This window comes from Sphaeramia orbicularis, chromosome 6 (genome assembly GCF_902148855.1).
Source record: "Sphaeramia orbicularis chromosome 6, fSphaOr1.1, whole genome shotgun sequence".
In the NCBI taxonomy this organism is placed as follows: domain Eukaryota; kingdom Metazoa; phylum Chordata; class Actinopteri; order Kurtiformes; family Apogonidae; genus Sphaeramia; species Sphaeramia orbicularis.
Genome location: NC_043962.1, coordinates 53524554 through 53547305, shown reverse-complemented (window position 1 = coordinate 53547305; position 22752 = coordinate 53524554). Strand labels below are relative to the sequence as shown.

At 37.9% G+C, this 22752-nt stretch overlaps 1 protein-coding gene across 3 annotated transcripts in view; it reads left to right on the top strand.

Moving 5' to 3' along the window:
- tmtc3 (transmembrane O-mannosyltransferase targeting cadherins 3) overlaps positions 1-22752 on the top strand; it is a 52101-nt gene that overhangs the window by 4553 nt on the left and 24796 nt on the right. For all 3 annotated transcript variants that reach the window (XM_030137230.1, XM_030137228.1, XM_030137229.1), the window contains exons 4-7: positions 3052-3151; positions 7064-7179; positions 8185-8357; positions 15633-15885. In XM_030137230.1, the coding sequence (XP_029993090.1) occupies positions 3052-3151; positions 7064-7179; positions 8185-8357; positions 15633-15885 (642 nt within the window). The remainder of the gene's footprint in view (positions 1-3051; positions 3152-7063; positions 7180-8184; positions 8358-15632; positions 15886-22752) is intronic.

Genomic DNA, 22752 nt, shown 5'->3' with positions numbered 1-22752 from the left:
GGCCCATACAAGACCATCATAGCACAGAAATATGGTGTCACTGCCTTAATACAGGGTGCTTGTGCAGGTCTTAAAAAGTATGGAATTTTGAAACACTGTTTTCAAGACCTTCAAAAGTCTGGAATTTTGTGTGAAAGTTTTAATAAAGTATGGAAAAAATTTCTCTCATAGTTGAATGCTTGAGTATGCTTGAAAGGCACATAATCTTATAAGATAAGAAATACATGAGGAACGCATATAAGAATTTGATGTGATTTCACTAACAGGTCAGTACTGGAGTGATTCTAGTGAAACTTGTTTGTGTGATATCCTTGCACTTTTGTGATTTTCATATGTTTTGAAAATGTTTCTGTCAGTAAAGCTTAATTTACTGCGAATTATACATTCATTCAGTTATACATTAAGTAAAATGAACTTTTCTACTACACACAACAGGTACAATCTCAACCAAAACAGTAGGCATGCAAGTATAAAGCACATAAAGTCAAGGTCTTGAGGGAAAAAAAATAGCAGTTTTGAAAAAGTCTGGAATTTTTATTTGGATGAAGAGCAAGCACCCTGTAATAGTAACACTGCTATGATGGAAAGTCTTAATTTTTTTAATGTAAGTTTAGAATACAGTGTGACTTCAGGATATTACAAATAATTTGACCTCAGTGTAATTTTCCTGGTTAAATAAAGGTTAAATTTTTATTTTATTTTTTTAAATGCACTTTTATTCATTGAGATATTTGTTACTTTGGTGTAGATGTTCAGGTCAACAGTTGTAATGTAGACAAACCGTAAACAGTGTCTAATTATTTGAAATGTAGGGCATTAATATCAGCTGATTATTTTTTTCCCAATAGAAACCATCATTCTATCAGTCTTTAAAAATCCACTATCCTTCAAAGTATTTAAATACAGTAATGTTCTTGTGCGTTATATAACTCTAGTTTCAGGTGACTCTGATGAATTCTGGTTATACAACATCAGAGACAAGACTTCGGTAAGGGTGATATTTAAATATATTAATGTGAATCTAACATGTATTCTGAAAAAGAATATTGGCTTTTACTCCCATCTTTCAGGGAAGTCATCAGGGAAACAGAAAAGGTGGAGGGAAAGAGGAGCTTATTGAACTTGATTGGTAACCAAAACCCTTGTGCTTCTTGTTGATCATTTGAGCTGGATCTCGTCATCTTCTATAGGCCCCATTTGAAAACCTCTTCCCCAATTAGGACTTGTAATTCATCCTATTCATCACAGCTGAACTGATGACCAGACAGGCCTTGACAGAGTAGAAAAACAAAGAAAACATTCTGCTTCTTGGGGTGGAGTGCTACTGTTACACAGCATGTACTGCTGCGCCAAACTTCCTCATGGTGTGCTCTAATCTATGCAGAGTCTCTCAGACTTCTTGAATGGAAACAATTTGCCTCACAAATGAGCCTTTAGAGTTAGTCCAGCAAATGCCCTTCATGTTATCTCCGTCTGGAATCTCGCTCTGAAGGGATCATTTGTTTTTGAGTTGAGCTCGAAGCACTGAAGGTCCCTTCATGATAAGTGTGTACAAAGAGTCCCTGTGTGTCCCCATGTCTTTCTCAGTGATGTTGGTTATTTGTCTTCTTGAATGGGGGCTTCATTTTTTTTTTTGTTATTTCCAAGTGTCGTCAAATACAAATTATTTGGTATACCCCAAAATGGGACCTCAAGACTCCAAAACGACGTAAAGGAAAAGAAGCTGTGATGCTCCACATAGAGATGCACAAAGAAAACTGCATTTGTACTCTAATAATAGTAATAATAGTAATTCAGTCAAATTTACTAACAGTAGTCAGCCTTTCTACCGTTTTGCTGTATTAACTTTGATGCACTGACAAGAAAATGAAAGGCTGTCAATAAGCAGATGTACGGATGTATGTTCTAGGCTTAGATATGCCAGTGTCCTTAACTTTTGATCATTCTGTATATGAACATAATGACCCAAAATTCGCTTATACTGGGGCTACTGTGATTAGTCCAAGTAGTTAATGTGTAAACCATCCTAATGAATTTGTACTGAGGTTATTAGCTTGAAAACTTCTATTGAAATTCTCCAGAATATACTACATTAATTCATTTTTCCAGAAATATTACGGTTTTATTTGCTTATTTGGATATTGAATTATTAGAGCTAATGATGTCTGGCTCTAAAATGGAGATGGACAACAGAGAGAGAGTTCAGAAAGGTATTCTGAAAACCCAGGGTTGACATCATGGGGGCTGCATTCACTACTTTTATTCAGTCTGTTATGTTACACTATAATTAAAGATGCTCTGAAGCAGCTAACAGAGTGTCATTAGCATTTTTGTCATTGCTGGGCCAGATGAAATATGTAGCGTAAGACCTATCGTATAAAGATATTTAAACACTGAATTTTATTTCATGAGGACTGAAACTAACAATACTTTGTTGATATCTGTAGGTTTCTGTTTCTATAGAATTTGTCTCCTTCCTATAATCTCCTTTAATGGAACAAATACAGAACAGATTTTTCTTTTGTGAAGTTCTTCATTAAATCCTATTGGGATTCATGACCTTTGGTTAGATAAAAGTAGGAATGTTTTTTTCTTCCGCATGAGGGCAGTCATCATTTACACAAATGACAGTTGTCAGTGAGGCAGCTCTATGGAGATGTAGATCTCCTTGTCATCTCCTCAGATGATTTGCCTGAACAGACTTGTTTTCACAGATGAATCCAGAGACTGAAACATGTGGACTCTGGCAGCTGTTAAGTGTAAACGCTTGTGATTCATGTCTGATTCTTAAAAAAAATATGAAAACCCTGATTCATCTGTGGAATATTCTACTTAAATCCTGACACTGAGTGTCTACTGCACAAATAGCTTGTTTTATATAAACATTTACTTTTCAAGGTCATATTTTTTAATCAGTCCATGCATTATATTAATTACTTCACAATGTAAGACCTTTTACAGAAAATATTAATAAATGTATTGTGAAGAATGTACTTACAAAGTCTGTATGTATAGGCTGAGACACTGACTTCTATCGCTTCTTACCACCAGGTCACAGGTGTGGTTGGCAGAGCTGAACTTCTTTCTTCAATTTTTCTGTTGGCTGCATTCCTTGCATATACCAAGTCAACAGGCCCAGACCACTCCATTGGTAAGACTCTTGATTGCTTATTTATGCCAATTTATATCACATAACATATAATCTAGTCATTGAAAAACATGAACCAATTCTTACAGGATACAATTCTGCCACATTCTGTGGATCTGTAATAGGGTAGTTTTTTCCATTCAAGTGTTTGGTTTAATACATGATTGGCAGCTGTGATTACTGATCACTGATCAGATTTCTTCAGACATGACTACCATGGCGTCATTTATTTGCAGCATTGTGAAACTGTCAAATTCTTCTGAATTCATAATTAGTACTTTAATCTGGACAGAGAGAAGAGACCTACAGAAGCAAGGTTTGTATTATCAAATTATAGTGTTTTGTCCCATGATTCTGGCTCCTACAGTTTTAAATCTAACCACAGGTTTGCAAAGAGGGTATATTTTTGGTCTGCTTTTAGAGAAAGACAAAGTGGAGGGGCCACAATAACATAGAAAGGCAGGACTAAACCCATGGTTCATAGTTACAGGTAAAGGTTTGTTTTAATGAGGTTGTGGCAAAATGCCATGCAGGAACCAGATACAACAGCTGGTTCATTGTTTTGGGTCATAATAACATACCAGTGCATTGCATTTGCTTTCATAATCTTCATTGTTCACATTCGCTTGCTAGTGCAAACCTAATGCATCTCATATGCGGGTGGTGATTTTATGAGGTAGATCATATAGCTAATCAAATACACCTGTGAGTGTTTTTCACATCCTGTGAAAAATGTAAAAACTACAGCATCAATTATTTTAAGACTTGTAAAAAAACAGTCTATTATCAAGTCTCTCACATTTTTAATTAGATTTATGTTAAATTCAGTTATATTGCTTTGTTTCTGGTTCATACTTTGAATTTAAGTCTATACCACCTCGACACACTCCAACCACCCAAACACATTTATTGCATATTGGCATTGTTTCCACAACTGTGCAGATGTGGACTCTACATGTGCACTCATCCACCTTGGGAGACCAGTCATGCTGTGCTAATTGGAGGATGTAATAACTATTAGACTATTGGGAGGAACTTGTGTTGGTGAAACTTTTGATTGTGGAGAAGTAAGATTTGGTGTTAAAATGTCCAAATCCTTCCAAAAAAGAATGATGAAGGCCTGCCTTACTTCACAATCAAAAATCTTTGTCGAAAGCTTCATTATCAGTGTTGGAAAATTCAGGAGCTGGAGTATGGTGTTTATTGGTATTTCACATAGGGAGAGTGACTCTGAAAATGGTAACAAACAGAGCAGAAGGGGAGGAGAGCATTAATCGAAAAGTCCACCCTGTGAGCCTTTCCATATAGACTGTGGCAATCAAAAATTCTATTGTTTCTTCAGTGATTTTAACAGAGCGTTTTCAAGCTTATGTTTTATCGTGATATCATAATGTGGCTGTAGGGCTAAGTTATGTAAAAAAATAAATAAATGTTTGAACGATGATGTGCTGCATAAGCAAACTTGTTATTTCCTCTGTGTATGAGTACCGTACTACTTTCAGCTGCTCCCTTTAGGGGTCAACTTGATATTTCTTCTGCATTGGGTTACATTTTCAGTTGCAAGCCAAAGACATACAAGATTTCACAAAAACACTGAACTCAACAGTGTCTGTAAAACACAGACTCCTGTGGATTTAAGTGGATTAACTCAACACTAATGCTACAAATGACCCATAGTGCCACACTCTGAAAAGGCCATATTTACCCTGGTACTCTGACCATTTGCAATGGATGTGTGTCTGTGAGAGGTAGAAAGTAGGGGATGTCAAAACACTAAAGCAAATCTCATGTAGGTGGCTTAAAAATATGACTTGACAATCTGTGATGGCTACTTCTGTCATAATGCACTGAGTATGTTCGCAGGGTTTTCCCATTATAAGGCTTAGCTGTAGCTGTCCCTTTTGAGGACCACCTAAGCCAGAGTAAAGTAAAATCAATGTAGACAGGATCAGTATCAGCCAAATGACTTTTCCTCAAACTAATGGTTGGTTTTTAAGATTTTTAGCCGTTGTTTATCTGCACTAGCATTTCCAGATTTTTGCACAAAGATAGCCTAGTAATAATGGATAAGAGAATCAAAATTAGACAAATAATATTGCATTCCCATAACCACACATCCCTACCATCACAAACCTGGAACCTAAATCTCCCAGTCCTTCAGCCCTAAATAACTGACAAAAAACAAAACATTGCTTCACTCTACAAGAAGGGCCAAAGCTGTCTCTACTTCTTGAGACGGTGGCTGAGCTCATTCAACATCTGCCAGACAATGCTCAGGATCTTATATGAGACTGTTGTGGCCATTGCTATTTTGGATGCTGTTGCATGCTGGGGAAGCAGGCTGAGGGTTGCTTATGCCAACAGACTCAGTAAGCTGCTCCGCAAGGCCAGCAATGTTGTGGGGATGGAGTTGGACTCTCTGACGGTGGTGTCAGAGAGGCCGATGCTGTCCAAAATCAAGACAATATTGGACAACTCCACTCACCCACTCCATGATGTGATGGTCAGTCACAGGAGGATGTTCAGTGAGAGACTGATTCCACCCAAATGCACCACTGAACCACATAGGAAATCATTCCTGCCTGTGGCCATTAAAGTGGTTAACTCCCCCTTATTGCCACATAATTATAATTATGTGCAACAATATTTTTGCACACGTATTATATATATGCGCATTTGCAGAGCTAGGGTGTAACACCTAATAATTTCCCCCTGGGATGAATAAAGTTCGTTTGTTTATTTTTGGTTGTGAAACAAATGTCAGTACAGTACAGAGTTCATTGATGTAACATCAATGTGATAACAAAACATTAGTAAAACTAATATAAAATACCCCCGAAAAAAACAAACAAAAACAAAACATCGATCTTGGTATTCTGGTTCTGATTGTCTTGAAAAAAAAGTTGACTTGCCCTTATATAATATTGCTCTCTGTGTCTGAGGACGGACTGTTCTCACTGACAATCTGATCATGTCTTTCACTGATATGCCCAGTGACCTGAGGAAGAGTGGCTCTTCTGTTTTGCCACACATATGGCATTCATGCCCTAGCATCATGCTTATCAGTTGTGCACTGTCGACCAGTTTCCGACCCTGTTTCCATAGATCAAAATGCAGAGATCACTTTAGGCACCATTTTATGCTGTGTCTCAACTCAGACGCTTAAAAGTCTGGCCTTCTTTATTTTATTGGAAGATTAAAATCACTTATAAGGTAGATCATAAATGTTGTAATCTTTACAACTAAAGTCTGTGTGGCCATCCTTAACAGAAAAAAAATCTAAAAGAGTGAACCCAATTAGATTAAATTCATCAAGGCAGTTTTTATTTAGCAAAATTTTATTAAAAGTATTTAACAGTATCAGAATATTCTCATTAATCAGATGAAGTACATTAAATAGTTTCATGTTGTTTGAGTGTATAAGCAATATTTTGCTGAAACTTGTGACTCCCAGTGAGGGAAAAAGCAGTTAGCATAAAATACAGATGGGTGACAAATGAAAGGAAAAATCTGACCGGGGTGATCTCTTCCAGGATGATTCCCCCCTGGGTTATGACAGGTTAAGAATAGCCCTTTTTCATCATTATGTCATTCGGGTTTGTGCAGCTGTGTATTTTTATCTACTATGCAGTTTCACACAAATGATTGGCTGAAACCTTTAGTCATGCTGAAAAACAGTCACATCCCATGTGAAAGTACACAACATGAAAAGCTGAAAATAATCACTAGAGCTGGAATTAATCACACAAAAAAGCCCACAATGTGAAGGCCTTTATTCTCCAGTATATGAATAGGCATTGGCAGGCCACCCAACTAAAGTCTGACTAAAGGAAACACTGATTGTGTCGTAATTATTTGACTAATATCATCAATAACCCACTACATAATTAATGATGTTTGTTATTGTTTTTCCAGTTTGGGCTCCAATTGCTTTGACAGTCATTCTAGTTGCAGCAGCAACGCTGTGCAAGGAGCAGGGAATCACTGTCGTTGGCATCTGCTGTTTCCATGAGGTGTTTATTGCACAAGGGGTAAGGCCTCTAGACTACCTCTGTTCCCTTTGGTCAAATACATCGCAACATCATGGCTGACTTTCTGCTACATAGTTCATCTAATGCTGCGTTTCCACTACGTGGAACTAGCTTGACTCGGCTCGGCTCGGCTCGACTCGGTATTCCTGGAGAGCATTTCCATTACAAGATACTGCTGACTTTACAGTACCTGGACGTGGCACGTTACTTCCATGTCATCTGCTCAGAGAGTTGCTGATAAACTCGCTTGTTGCATGTTGTCTCGTCTGAATTTTTACGTCGGCCACCAAAGACTGAATCTCCTCGACCGACCATGATGTAGTTTTGGGCTGTTATCATGTGGATTAATGTACCGCTATATTTACTGTCCACTTCCGCATCTGTTTTTTGTAAAATGACGGGTCACAGAGAAAACTGTCTGACCAATCAGTGGTCTGCAGTGTGTACACGTCACGTTTTAGTATCTGGTCCCCAGTCCTGGAACCTCAGCGGAGGTGATACCAAAAAAGTAGTACCGGGTACCAGATTCCAGGTCCTTTTTCGTAATGGAAACGCAAAAAAGGCTGAGTCGAGTCGAGCTGATACCACATAGTGGAAATGGGGCATAAGTCAGGGATGTCCAACTCCGGTCCTCAAGGGCTGGTATCCTGCATGTTTTAGATGTTTCCCTTTTCCAGCACACCTGATGGTCGTTATCAGGCTTCTGCAGAGCTTGATGATAGGTCAATCATTTGAATCAGGTGTGATGGAAGAGGAATACATCTAAAACCTGCAGAAGCATGCAGGATACCGGTCCTCGAGGACCAGGATTGGACACCCTTGATCTAAGTAGAAAAGTAGAGTTGGCAGTTTCTCCCCTCATGAGGTTTTTGACACTGTGCAGATCAGATACAGTAGATACATTAAAATCTGAGCTGAAAAGACAGAATATTAACATTCTAAGATATATTTATTTTGGAATGTGTTGACTTCATCTCCCTTTGTGATGCTTTGCTTCTCTCTCAGTTCACTTTGCCCATGCTGCTGGACACATTGCGGCAGGTACTGCAGGGTAAAGACGGATTCCCATATGCTGTCCTTCAAACGCTGCTGAAGCTCATTGTCCTCGTCATCAGCACGCTGCTGCTCGTCATCATCAGGGTCCAGGTCATTCAGTCTCAGCTCCCTGTTTTTACCAGGTAGGCAATAATACACTTCTTGAAGTATACCTCTGACATTCTTTCCACAGAAGCCTGCACTGTCCACAATCAAACAGTACATATATGTGGTATGTGACACTGCATTGGGTTAAGATAACAATCTACAGTAAGCTTAGCAACACTGTCATCAGCCAAACTGGTGCTTGAGAAAACCCACCAGCTAAACATATTTTTACAGACCCATATAATTAAATGTTTTTTGTTTTTTTTTTTGTTCTTTGTTGTACATCAGTGTGACTGTCATACATGAACATATCCACTGGTCAATGTGTAAGCACCGAGGTTCTTAGGAACCTGTTGAGCAAAAATATTGGAGAACAAGTTTGCTGATAATCATTTGGATGGATTAGAATATGTTCATAGAAATGACTGGGATATTGTTGTGATTTTAGCATCTTAAATTTTCTTACAATCTTTATTTTCATTTAAAATTATGTGAAAGTACTATGAATTAAATAAAAAAAAAAATAATACACTGACAGTGAAGACTCTGGTTCACAAGATGTATTTCAATACACCATAAAGTCCTTGTCAGGGCCTTTGTGCTTTGCCACGCTAGATGGTATAGGTTACAGGATTTAAGAGATGTGCCTGAATGCACCATCATATCCCGACACAGACAGGAAAGGATGGAAGCAAAGTGCCTGTAAATGATTTCAATACACATTTGCAGTCGCCATAAACTTTTCTTTTTTAAATACTGAACATGAGATGAGGTAACCATCACTAACATGGGACCATTGAAGAGCCTAGTATAGAGAACAAAGGAACACAGGGTCCTTGGAACATAGGAATGACACTGCAATAGCCAGTCCAAAGTAGTGCAGAACATGATGCTACACTCTAGATTAACCTCTGCTGCAAGTTTGTAATTGTAACTTAATTCTGATTTGTTTAAGAACATTTGCTTCTAGAACAACATGTTTTTCACAAATGGGGAATAGAAAATAACAAAGTTGTGTCCATGAACTAAGAGGCCAGGCCCTACTTCAAAGCCTTATGCACAATTTTAATAAGTGTGCAAGATGTCTAATTGCAAATTTAAAATCATTTACATTTTTCCCATCCTTTTCAGGGCTCTTAATGGGCTCAAGTGAATACTTAAAAAGTCAGTTTTCTAGTTCAACTCAGGTCTTGGAGTTGGACCAGTGTTTGAATAAAGGAGCTGCTGCTTCTCATCTGTACAACAAGAAAAGACATTTGTAGCTACCAAAGAGCAGAGGAATACAGTTACTGCCATAACCCGAATGTAAATGGATTGCAGGATTACATAAACACATTATACTAGACTGGCTCTCTATTTATTTCAGATTGTGTAATGCTTTACATAATGCCATTATTTAGCTGAGTTATGTACAAAGTCCCTCTGTAGCTTCCTCTCTTCCTTTTTCTTCTAGCTACCAGGCCCACACTTACTGTATCCAGAGCACAGCACTGCATGACAAATCATGTATACAGTGCGTTTATTTGAATTCTTGTTAGTTACCTCTATTCAGAGCAAAATATTTCAAGTGTCCCCATAATTCTTCTCAAATTTTAAAAGCAACCAGTGGTTCAAACGAGGGTAAAGGTCAGAGTTTCAGCAACCTGAAAATAGTTTAAATGAATATAAATGTATAGCTAGTATTTGTAGATTTTGTGGAGTAAAGGTAAGCACAGATGAGGTAATTTAGGATGAATGTAACTAGGACGCAGTGCTTCTATAGAAGTCAGGACACCTGTACTAATAACCAAATAGCTTCTGTATTTGGAAACAAGCTGCAACCCTTTTTCAGAGTTCAGCTTGCTTCTGTTGCAACAATATCGGACTTGCAGTTCTTTTTCATAGCTGAGGGGTTTATTTTCCTTTGCTGTATATTATATAAATGCTAAGTCATCTCAATGGCTATCACAGCTATAATTTACCAAGTCCATCTGACACTTTCGTATGTGAATTACACATACTGCAGTGTGTGACCTCTGAATGACTTTCAAATCACTCATGGTCCTCCAGTGGATGCTACTTTTTGGAGAACTGTTACCAAACAATCCACCTTTTAAATGATTGGCTGTTTGCATGTTGCCTGTTTAGTCATGTAGCCTGCTCCACTATCAAAGGACATGATTATTATCATTTATGAACAGGGAGGGAACTGTTTTGGGTTTTGTTCATGTAATCTTCAGGCAGTTTTAAATGTAACCTATTTAAGTGAATGGATTGGACTTTCTTTTGAACAGTTTTCTTATTGATATTGGGTCTATCGCGGTTAGATACTGTAATCATTTTAAACATGGCCTGTTACCACCCAACCTGGACCCTTGGCCACAAATTTCCACACTAGACTTAGTTAGCTGGAGAATGCTACTCATTGCTCATGCTTTAGCATTCAGTAGTATAACTCCCACCAGACACTATACTAACCTCAAGAGACCTTTTCTCACTGAGTCAGAGGATGAATTTCTAGCACCAGGAGTCCCACATGGCTGATTTCTGAGCTCCCCTACATGCCAGCATTGTGCCCAAACACTGTGAGCAAATAAGTCAACACTAGATCATCAGAAAATAACTTCTAGGTTGAGGCTGACACATTAAATCTGCTAAAAAAAAAATAATAATAATAATAAAAACTGACATCCTGTATTCTGCTGTGTTTACTCCAAAAAGGTGTGAAATAGTCTTTTTTGGTGGGATTGAGGAGATTTTCTGGCTAATCCCAAAAACAGAGTGAATGGGTTTAGTGTACAAAATACACCCACTAATTCATTTAATTAGACAAACTACATTACAAAAAAAATGTCGTCATAGACATTAACTGTTGTCACAGAAACCCATTTAATACATCTTTTATTGAATCCAGAACTTGGCACACTGCCATTTTTACCCTCAGCCATACTGGCCGCAGGGTATCGTCATCAGTTGGTCATCTGTCCATCTGTCTGTCCAGAAACTTTGCCATGCACTGATAAATCAGGCCACTGGGGGCAGTAGTGTGCCTGAGAAATCAGCGGAGGGTTTTCAAGTGCGTGCATGTTATGTTTGTTTTTATCAGGGTCCATGTTACAAGAATAGAGGTTAACAAGGAATACTGAGTTTAACGCTTAACTGCAGAACTGTCTCATCATCAGTGTTGGTAATCAAGTCAATTGCCATTGTTAAGAACACTTGACAAGTAGACTGAGGGTAGAGCTGCAGCATTTCCACTAATTATGCTGAAAAACCTCAGAATCATCAGGAGTGGTTGTTGTGTCCTGCTGTCTCTTCTCCAGAAAGGTGATTTCATCTGTTTTGGGAATCATGCAGCTTTTCATATCAGTAGCTTTGTTTTCGCAAGGGCTTAGATCTAAGCCCTGTTAGCTGTTAGCAAGGAATGCTGTGTACAGTACTGCTCAACAGACTAGTTGAATGTGACTTAAGAAACCGAATGTAGAATAATTTGTGTCAGTGTTTAATCTGCTGCAACTTCAGGTGTGGAGTTGGAGTAAGGATGGGAATAGGAGAAGTAGAAATAAGCCTCAGGCTTCAGCTTCTTCCTTTTTCAGTTAACAATTGTGTTAATTTTATGTTTGTTTGTTTTTTAATATGTGTGTGTTTTGTACATAACTGAAATAAAAATATTCATTCATGCATTCATTCATTCATTCATTCATTCAACAGACAAGTTGAATGTTGATACACTTAAGATTTGTGGAGTTTTGATAGACAGAGAGGACCACCAACTTCTCTGATTATTTGAAATGGCTTTAAATAACTACAAGGGGATGAATTGAGCAATCTGTCCATGATCTGCTTGAAAAGCAGACTGACAACCTTACAGAAAGAAAGAACGCGAATGACTACTGAAGCAAGTGGTTATGCATATCCTTCTTCATTAATAAATAAAGGGAAATTCTCCTTATGACCACTTTTCAGACAGTAACATGAAGATGTGCCTGTAATTAGTGTATTTGGATGTGGTCATGAGTGACAGGAAAATAAATGAGTTAGGCTGTAGGTCTGTGGTGGTGTGGTTGGTGTACCGGACCATGGTGGCGGCTGAGCTGTCGGTCTACGTTACCACCGCCAAACAAAATCACTGACTTTGGCGAGACATTCATTATCACTAACCAGTGTAAATCTGGTCAGTCTGTGCAGTTTCTGTATGATTTTGCGTGGGGAGTTTGGAAATTAAAAAAAAAAAGGCTCAGAGTAGACCGACTGCACTTCCACATTTAGAGGACCCAGTTCAGTTGGCTCGGGCACCCGATAGGGATGCCTCCCTTTAGCCCGGGAGCAGTTTGGGTTCCTGAAGAACACCTTTTCTCCCCCTGTTGCTACCATGACCATAAAATGGACCAAGTTGTGGGGAAAATGTATGGACGAAAGTGTTACTATTACTTTAATTAGAATTGGATTTTGCAACTATCACATGAATTATATATAGTGAACCATCCCTGTGTCACCCCCAGTAAAGATCGCTGCACCCTATTAGCAAAATAGAAATATAGTCTACGTTTTGAGCAATATAGGTGAATATCTGAATGTCAACTTTCTTGAGGTAAAAATCAAACAAAGCAGTCACATTGTTCTGCATAAGCAATGATTTGATAATTCTGATCATTTGATTTTTTTTTCTCCTTTTTTTTCTTTTCTTTTTTCTTCTTTTTCTTCTTTTTTATGGGCTCAGCTGGCTGACAGGCAGCTGTCTGTACCAGTAAGGCAGCAGCCGACACCAACTGTACTCCCAGTCATCATTGCCCATTTTTCTGACACCGTTGCTTGTGTATCCTGTTTTATTTGGACATTTTACCAGGGAGTATCTAATCATTTGATTTTAAGGTACAACATGTACCATAGTGTTTGAGTTGGTCAAATGACTGATCTAACTTGAAGTCTGTTTTTATGTATTGATATATATCCAGTGCTATGGCAAGAGTTAAAGGAAAGATGTGAAGAACTGGACTCTCCATACTCGCATACAAATAGATGTGACAATCAAGTGTTAAAGTATTGTATTTTATATCAGTTTATGGTTGATATGGTTGATAAAACGATGAAATTAAGTACGTGACCAGTGAACGCAACAATCAGATTCCCAAATACTGACACTTCTATTGGATTACATATTTGCACAGTCTGAACCCTCGTCAAATGGTCTAAGCAGGAATCTGCACAGACTCAACCTCATAGTGTTTGATCTCACAGATAAAATTCCAGACAATTAGCCTAGATATGCTAATCCCCTCAGCGTTAATCCTAAAGATGTCTCCAGATTGTCTGAGAGAATTTTTGTCATCACAAGCCATACAAGCCATAACAGTTGAGAATTATTATATTATCGCTATCACTGTTGTCCTCTAAAACGTCTTTGTACTACCTGCTGACCCAGAGGAGGTCGCAGAAAATCAAAAACAAGAGTTTGAACACCAAAGAAAGACAGATGTATGAGAGTTAAAGATCATAGCCCTTTAGCCAAAACACATGCTCTTTACTCATATTTTACAGCCTTTTCACTGGTGATATTATCTACCTGTGCAATAAATTTTAAGACATAAAGATGTTTTCTTAACCTCTAAACAAACCCTTTGGTTACTCCCAACACATTTTTTTAATAATACTGCCACAGAGAAGCACTGTGGGAAATGATATTATATTACATGATCTACTGAAAAACATTAAACTGTCAGTGTATGTAACCTGCTGTGGGTAAGTAGGTGTAGTTTTTATTCCCAAACTAATGTTTTCGGTTATGGCGCTTTTCTGGTTAATCATTAAATGAGCATGTCTAGGTTTAAAGTGATGCTGGAAAGTAGAAAATGTGTTCGTACTGTGTGCAGCTGTAAGGATGAAGAACCTACGTTGTTTGTGTCTTTTTTTACCCTCAGCCACACTGGCCGCAGGGTATTGTCATCAGCTGGTTGACCATCTGTCCGTCTGTCCAAAAACTTGACCATGCACTGATAAGTCAGGCTGTGGGTTTTCAAGTGTGCGCATGTTATATTTATTTATTCATAGAAGAGATAATTACTCCTTCAATTTCACATATAAAACACACTAAATATAAAAAAACAACACAAGAAAGCTAGTAAAAGACAAGTAAAAGAGAAATATGGAAAGTAAAAAGAGGCAAATAGACCATTAGTCACGAATAGCTGGAAGCAAACTATACAAAAAATCACTAATTCCATCTTTTTTTTACAATATTCAACAGACTCTAGGCAGGACTGAACATATTACAAATGTGTTGCAGAGTATCCACTTATTCTTGCGCATGGATTTCTGAAGCTGTGAGTTAAAGTTCTGCTTCACTTCATCAGACCTGAACCATAACTGACCAAATCAAATCAATGTGCTGCTTTAGTTTTACTTTACGACAGAACTGGGCTCGGCTCCCATTCCCAAACATGTCACAGAGTAGATATCCCAAGGAAAGAGCAGATAAGCAGGAAATCAGGTCACCAGATACTGACAGAAGATAATGGGGAGCCCACATTAATGCACCTTAAACACTGAAAAACATCCGTGAAGTGCATGAAAATGACAGCTGATCCTAAGGTTTCAAGCAACGCTACCTGCAGCATGGCCCTAGGGTTTCATTTGGTTTCCACTTGACCAAGGAACAAAAACAGAGATCATTATGTGCTGCCATTTAAAAAAAAAAAAAAAAAAGCAAATGGTTTCCAAACAATATCTTGGCAAAAGTTTGACATATACTAGTCCATGACAAACCATCAGCTATGTTCCTTTGGTGTTAATTACAGTCGAATTAATCTGGATTTTCCTCTGTTTTTTTTTTTGTTTTGTTTTTTTTTTACAATTTATGTGCTGTAATTTCAGGTGTTTTGCCCATAAAGTTTAAAAAGCAAGTGTAAAATGAGTGATAATGAGTTGGAATAACACCCAGTTGGGTGATAATATCCAGCCCTGTAAACGGTCACACCAAACCTGGACAATTTCGAGACAAAAAGAGTACAAGATGTCACAAAATCTGAGTAAAACAATCAGCAAATAAAAATGCAAACCCAAACAAAGGAAAGATGGTTGATTTTTTTTTTGGAAGTATAAGATGGAGGTTTCCATCTTACTTTTTTGTAGATAGATAACAGAAACAGCACTATTCTGATATCAATAGTGATGATTGTATGAGAAAAGTGACCATTTCTTCTCCCACTGTTAACATAATTAGTGTGAATTATTGTACCAACATTGTAAATTAATGTTGATTGAATTCTGTTTATTTCTACATTAAATGCTTCAGTTAAATATGTTTTACCTCTGTGTCCTGTCCTGCCTTGTAGATTTGATAACCCAGCAGCAGTGAGTCCTACCCCAACGAGGCAATTCACATTCAACTACCTGCTTCCAGTCAACGCGTGGCTTCTGCTGAATCCCTCTGAGCTCTGCTGTGACTGGACCATGGGCACCATCCCTTTGGTGGAGTCCATCCTAGACTTCCGCAACTTGGCCACGCTGGTTTTCTACACTTTTCTAGGCCTGTTGGCTTACCACAGCCTCTGCTACAGACACAGCTCTGCCAAAATAGTCATCATGGTAAGGGATTTTCTGCTTTTATCTACTAAATGGTAAAATTATATATACTGTCAAAAGTAAAGTTCAGCAAAATGGTTCAGGTCAGTGTTTCACTGACCTCAGATGTGATGCTTTTGATTCATTTTCCTGCTGGATTGTTTGTACGTTGCATTTTACATCTATAAATGTTAAAGGTTGAGCTCATTCAAACTGCTTTGTAAACTGTTGGTTGTCTAATCTACATTGCATCTAAACCAGGGGTGTTCAACATAGAGCCTGTGGGCTAAGCCCAGCCCGCCTAAGGGTCCAGTCTGGCCCGTGGGGTGAATTTGTGAACTGCAAAAAATACGCTAAACATATTAACAGTCCAGGGTGTCAATTTTATTTTACTTCAGGGGTCACATACAGCTTAGTGTGATCTTAAGTGAGTCAAACCAGTAAAATACTTTCATCATAACCTATAGATGACAACTCCAAATTTATCACTTTGTTTTAATGGAAAAAAGTAGAATTACAAGAAAATGTTTACATTTATAAACTATCCTTTCATAAAAAGTGAATAACCTGAACAAATATAAATATGAAATGTTTTGTCTCTTTGTAGAGCCATTGTGATCTGTAAATTGGCGTGCACACGTGTAAATGATAAACTGTTAAACTTGCGCTTATTTTTCTTAAGAAAATTCAGGTTCATGCTTGTTCATCATATTCACATTTTTAAAGGATACTTTGTAAAAACTACGTAAATGTTTTCATCATGTAATTTTACTTTTTCCACTGTATTATTTTACTGCTCCGGCCCACTTGAGATCATGTTGAATTGTATATGGCCCCTGAACTAAAATGAATTTGACGCCCCTGATCTAATTTATGAAATCATATGTTTATAGGGTCACTGAGAATCAAGTATCTTTCAAACAATCCTTTCATGAGCTCAGTTTGAAACGGTTTGTTTCAGCATTATGACAACACATTTCCAGTGAATTCATCAGGGATTTTATGAGTCTATTTACTCTAAAAGGCCAAATTCAGATTATGTTAAGTGGTAGATGTACAGTAGATGTTTGTGTGCTGGTACATGCATGAGAGCATGTCAGAGACTAACTGGAGTCTGGGATGTCTTGAGTAGAACTGGACTGGTGTGAACAATCAGGAGGAGAATAGAACCAAATATTTTTATTGTCATTGTAACCAGTACAACAAAATTAAAAGTGCCATCACATCTGCGCGCCAATTATATACATTTAACCTACTGTAAAATTATCTATACAAATAAAAGCAGCTAAAGTAAATGGGTAAACAGCTAAAACAGAGTGCTCCATTTTGAGCAAATTTGGTGTATAAAAGCAAAACAAACAGCTGATTTGGCTACATTTTCAACATAACATGCCTTATGAAACAATGTTCATGAATCAGCAATTGGTATGTTAGCTGCTGATTTACTGCTGACATACTCATGCCATACACTTGGTGTTATTAGGTCCTAGCCAGCAGTGGTGACTTCCAAGCAGCTGCTAGTGACTGATGGCTCAAACACTCTTCCCAACCCTGATGAGGAAGGAGCCACAGTTTACTTGTAGCCACTTAGTCAACTGGAAACCCAATCATTTTTTTTTTTAAATTTAAGTAAAAATGTTTCTATAGCTGTTTGCTTGCTGCCCTCTAACAGAACCTATATTGCCAGGAATTCAAAATCAGCACATCACTCCATTGTAACAGCGTCCACCATTATGGACTGAAAACTGTTCTTACCGAGCGCTGCAGTTACAAAAACAAGCTGTAGCAGATGAATTAACATGTCCAAAACTGCTTTACCCAAGTATCAGATCACCATAAATTGTCAGCCATTTTTCATTTCTCTGCCACAACAAAATCACTTGACCACAACACACTTGTAATTTTGAAGTCAAAATGGTAAGAATCATTTTCCCGACAGCACATGAAGGCAGCATCACACACTGATTTGGATTTGTTCATCATACACACTCCCAATTTTTTTGTATATGTTTGAAGCTTCTCAATTCAACTTCTTTGGTAGTTATCTGTCATGTCATGGTAGGCCAAGTGTAAAGCATCTACATTTTACACAGCAATCACTGTAACAATGATAATGTTATTGCTTTTATGGTAACTTAAAAATTAATGTAATGAAATATCTTTGATTTAAGGATTGCTGGAAAGATTGATGAAATATATTAGTAAAATTCAAAAGTATTATAGATAGATAGACAGACAGACAGACAGAGGGGAATTCAAGATAAATAATATAAACTGATGTGTAGGTATGCTGTTTTTTTGTTCCTCCTCTAAAGATCACGCTGTATCACAGATTTACCATATCCACCAACTTCCATGATTCCTTGTATTGAGTGCGCTAATTATACATTATGTATTACTAGTGGCATTGTACCCGTGGTGCCATTGTACAGTAGCGCCCTCCTGCAGTGCAACAGCGGCATTGCACCCGTAAGCCCTCCCGTGCTGCAGCATCGGGACATCGATCGAACACACACACGTCGGACAAACGCGTCGGACACAGAAACATCCATTATAGTAGAATTCGTACCTTGTCTTCCTAGTCTTACTTTGTATATATCATATATTGGCTGTATATACTGTATCCTTCTCATTTGTAGTATAAAGTTAGCTTTTGTATATTTCAGTAGTTTTTGTGGTACTTTAGCATCATATGTGTATTTAATATTTTATCCTGTAGCTTTTTGCACATGCCTACATTTTTCAGTATTTGTGTGATATTTTTATACAGTCTTTTTTGCACTAAGTGCTGCTAAACAAAACAGAGCTGCTAAACTGATTTTCATTGATCTTGTGATAGTAACATAAAGATCTATTCTATTCTATTCTCTTCTATTCTATATCGACAGAGTGCAGATAAATTAACAAGCTTTGGATCAGAAACACTGACCGTGGCATCATTAGCCTCCAAACATAAATGTTATGTAACTTTGTTCTTTTTTTATTTTTGACATAAAATATGTGACATTGTTATAATGACAACTAAGGATAAGATGGCATACCAGGTTTTTGATATTGCAAAAAAAATGAGAAATAAGTAATAACACATTAAAAACAGGAAACATTTGCTAGACAAAGGATTTAACATAAGATCTTATTTGAGCTTTAAAGGAATGAATTAGTGGAGACTGCTCATTGTGGTACACACAAAACTAATTATGTGTTGTGTAATGAACCCATGAGTCCTGCTTCAAGGTCAGTAAACTTCCTCACAGATCTGCTCCTAGTATCTGCTGCAGAAACGGGAACCACAAATCATCACAAAATAAACGGAATAATGACCTTTGTGGGGTTTATTTGGGTTTTCTCCAAGCGTTTTGGAAAGTGTTGCATAACACTTCAGCCTACTTATCCATCTCACAAGGAGCATGACACACGGGGTGTCCACTCATCAGAAGTTCAACTCCCGATTATCTAGACTTTTTAGTCTATAAAATGTAAAGTAAACAGTGTATATCATTACTGTATGATTAATAATTTGTAAAGTAAAGTTCTTTTTTTTGGTGAACTTTTGTCCAGCAATGGCGAAATATAATATTCATTATCGTCAATTTTCATGTTTTAGCTTAGAATTTAAAAAATAATAATAATAAACAATACATCATAGACTTTGTGTGTTTATTTAATGTTCACTGATTCATTGTTAAAGGTGAGGGAGACTTTAGTCACCAATTTTTCATCAAACCTGTCAAACTCCAGTCATAGCCTAAGTATCATGAATCCGTAAGTCTTTCTGTGATTACTCACCTGAATCTCTTAGCTCACGGTGAACAATTTCGAAGTGTACTCCACCATAAACAAAGCATGTGTTTACAAACAGAGCCAGTAGGTAACTCGGGCATCTTAAGAATTTTGTCGCAACCTGCATTGTGGGAAGCAGAGGTTCGCGCTGCCGCCTGGCAGCGGTAGTGCAACCATATGATATTATATGACTGCAACAAACACGATGCGGAAACGGCTGCAATGCAGAAATGGCTGAAGGGAAGTAGAGCTCCAGCCGTTTCTGTGTTTCAGCCGTTTCCGCATCGTGTTTGTTTCATCCATATAATATCAAATGGTTGTGCTGCCACTGACAGGCAGCTGCACCAACTTCCGCTTCCCACAATGCATGTCATGACAAAATTTCGAAGATGCCAGAGTTACCTACTGGCTCTGTTTCTAAACAAATGGTTTGTTTATGGTGAATGACACTTCGAAATTGTTCACCGTGAGGGAAGAGATTCAGGTGAGTAATTACAGAAAGACTTACAGATTCATGATACTCAGGCTATGTCTGGAGCTTTACAGATATGATGAAAAATTGGTGACGAAAGTCTCCCACAGATTTAAAGGCTGACATATAGAGCTAAACAACCAATCACATTCATATTCATCAGTTAACCTGTTAGTGCATGTCTTTGGATGGTGGGAGGAAGTTGTAGTATCTGCAGAGAACCCACGCAAACACAGGGAGAACTCCACAGAAAAAGGTCCCCCCTTTAGAATCCAACCCAGGACCTTCTTGCAGTGAGGCAACGATGCTATCCACTGCACCATCACACCGCTGTTTAAAACAGTGTTATGATGCAACACTGTCATGATAACTTTCATTATAATTTTTCTTTCTGCCAATGATTAGAGTAAGGGGCAATAAGTTAATTACTTTACATTGGAGGAACTTTCTGAAAATTAGCTTTAGATTTAGCTAAAGTCTGGGTTAATCCGGACTATGCCAGTTTGTTTAGTTATCCAGTTGAACCTCGCAGTACGAGCCCACCATTGTATGAGTAATTTTCTTTATGAGCCGCAGCTCACCCGCAGTATGAGCGAATTCCATACTAGCCGCTGCTAGTCAGCACTGAGCTCGTAGCCTCAGCTCAGTCAGTTCATGTGTTCATCTCGCGAGAGAAAACACCAGAAATTGTCCTACCTAACGTTTTAATGGAAGGAGAATCTCCTTCCAAATAATCCTCCGCCCCCCCCTCGATCTACTCTCTTCCTTGTACACAGATAGTTTCATCGTTAATAATTAATTTGATAAAACCAGTTTATTTCTTTCGCATTTTCTTTAATTATGTTTTTATGATTGTCATGTTCTTTCTAACTGCACTTTTTCTGTTCTAAAAACCCTTAAAAAGGATTTTTGGGTGTTTTATTTTTTTGGGTGGTTTTTGGGGGACTGGAAAGGGTTAATTATCTTTCAGTTCATTTCAGTGAGGAAAATTGATTTGTAAATCACAAAACAAGCTCGGTGATGAAATGAATTCAGATAAGATAAGGTACTTTATTGCCATTATACAAAATGTGCAAGGAAATTTAGGTGCACTGTCAGGATGCAGACTCATAATAGTAATAATAACTATAAAAATATAATAAAAATAAAAATATGCATCACTCACATATCAACATCCATTCATTTATCATACAGCATTATGTCATACACACATCAGTACCAATGTATGCAGTGACCAAATACTGCAAATAAAAATGTCTGTACTTTAGCGGTTGAGTTCACTGTTCAGTGTGATCGTACTGTGAGGTTCTACTGTATTTTCTGATAGCTTTGGATAAGTTAGTCAAATACTGCACATGCTGCTGAGTTGAGGCCAAATGCAACTAGGTCAAGTGTTTATGTTGATGGTTTATAGTAAAAATAATTTCAGGGGTCTACTGCACACGCACCATTTATAATCAGAGTCTATATGGTAAAGTACGGAGAGCATTGGGATACATTTTTGCACCCAAAACAGAAAATGTGTCACTTGACTGCTCATTAAGACTAAAAACATTTTTAAACTTCATTTGAATGCAGATTATACACAGTACTGGGCTGTATCATGTATAGCTCATTCATTTAAATATTAATGTTTTTGTAAAATAATTTTACGTGATTCCTATCATCTTCTTCGTGTGAGGCAGGCGAGGCAGTGGTCTAACTCCCTCTATTAATGAGCCATCACTGGTTATATATCAAAGGGCCACACATTGCCAACTGTTAGCCTAGCAGCAGCCTTTCACCTCTCAGACAACCTCAGGGGATGTTACTTTTATTAGTTGTGTTTATTTGTCTGGCCCACAAAGCTGCAGCAGCTAAAGTCAGGGGGGAGAAAACACAAGCTTTTGAAATAACACACCTTCTTTCTGCAGCTCTCTCCTCTTTTCCAACCTTAACAGAGCAGTAGAGCCACAACTGATTGAATCTGATTAGTGATTGGTAAATACAGCTGTCATTCATGTCTCGCATGCAGGGCACCACATCTTGAAATTTGCTGATGATTCAGTGATTATCTCTCTCCTCAGCAGTGGTGACCCTGATTGTGGCCCTGTGGTCGATGAATTCGCAGACTGGTGTAAAGTGTACTTTCTGGACATAAATGTGTCAAAAAAAACAAGGAGGACAATGGATTTCAGGAAGAATCCCACTGTCACCTCTCCTGCCCTGATCGATGAGCAGACAGTTGAAACAGTAGAACATTATAAATATCTGGGCACAGTCACTGATGAAAAACTGTCTTTTAAGTCAATGTGGATGCTGATTGCAAAAAGCCTATCAACACCTGTATTTTTATCAGAAGCTCTGGAGTTTTAATGTTGACAGAACCTTTGTGGAGATTTTTTTATTCTTGTTTTGTTTAGTCAGTTCTTACATTTTGTTTTATTTGTTGGTATGACCCACATAGCATCAAAAATAAAAAGTGACTCCAGGGTATTGTGAAGGTGTGCAACGGAATTGCAGGTGTGACCTTGAATGATTTTACGCACCTGCATAAGGTCAGAACTCTGAATAAGGCCCAGTTGGTTCTGAATGACCCATGCTACACTCTATGGTCGGAGTTCAAGCTGCTTCTGTCTAGTGGCAGATACATCCTACTA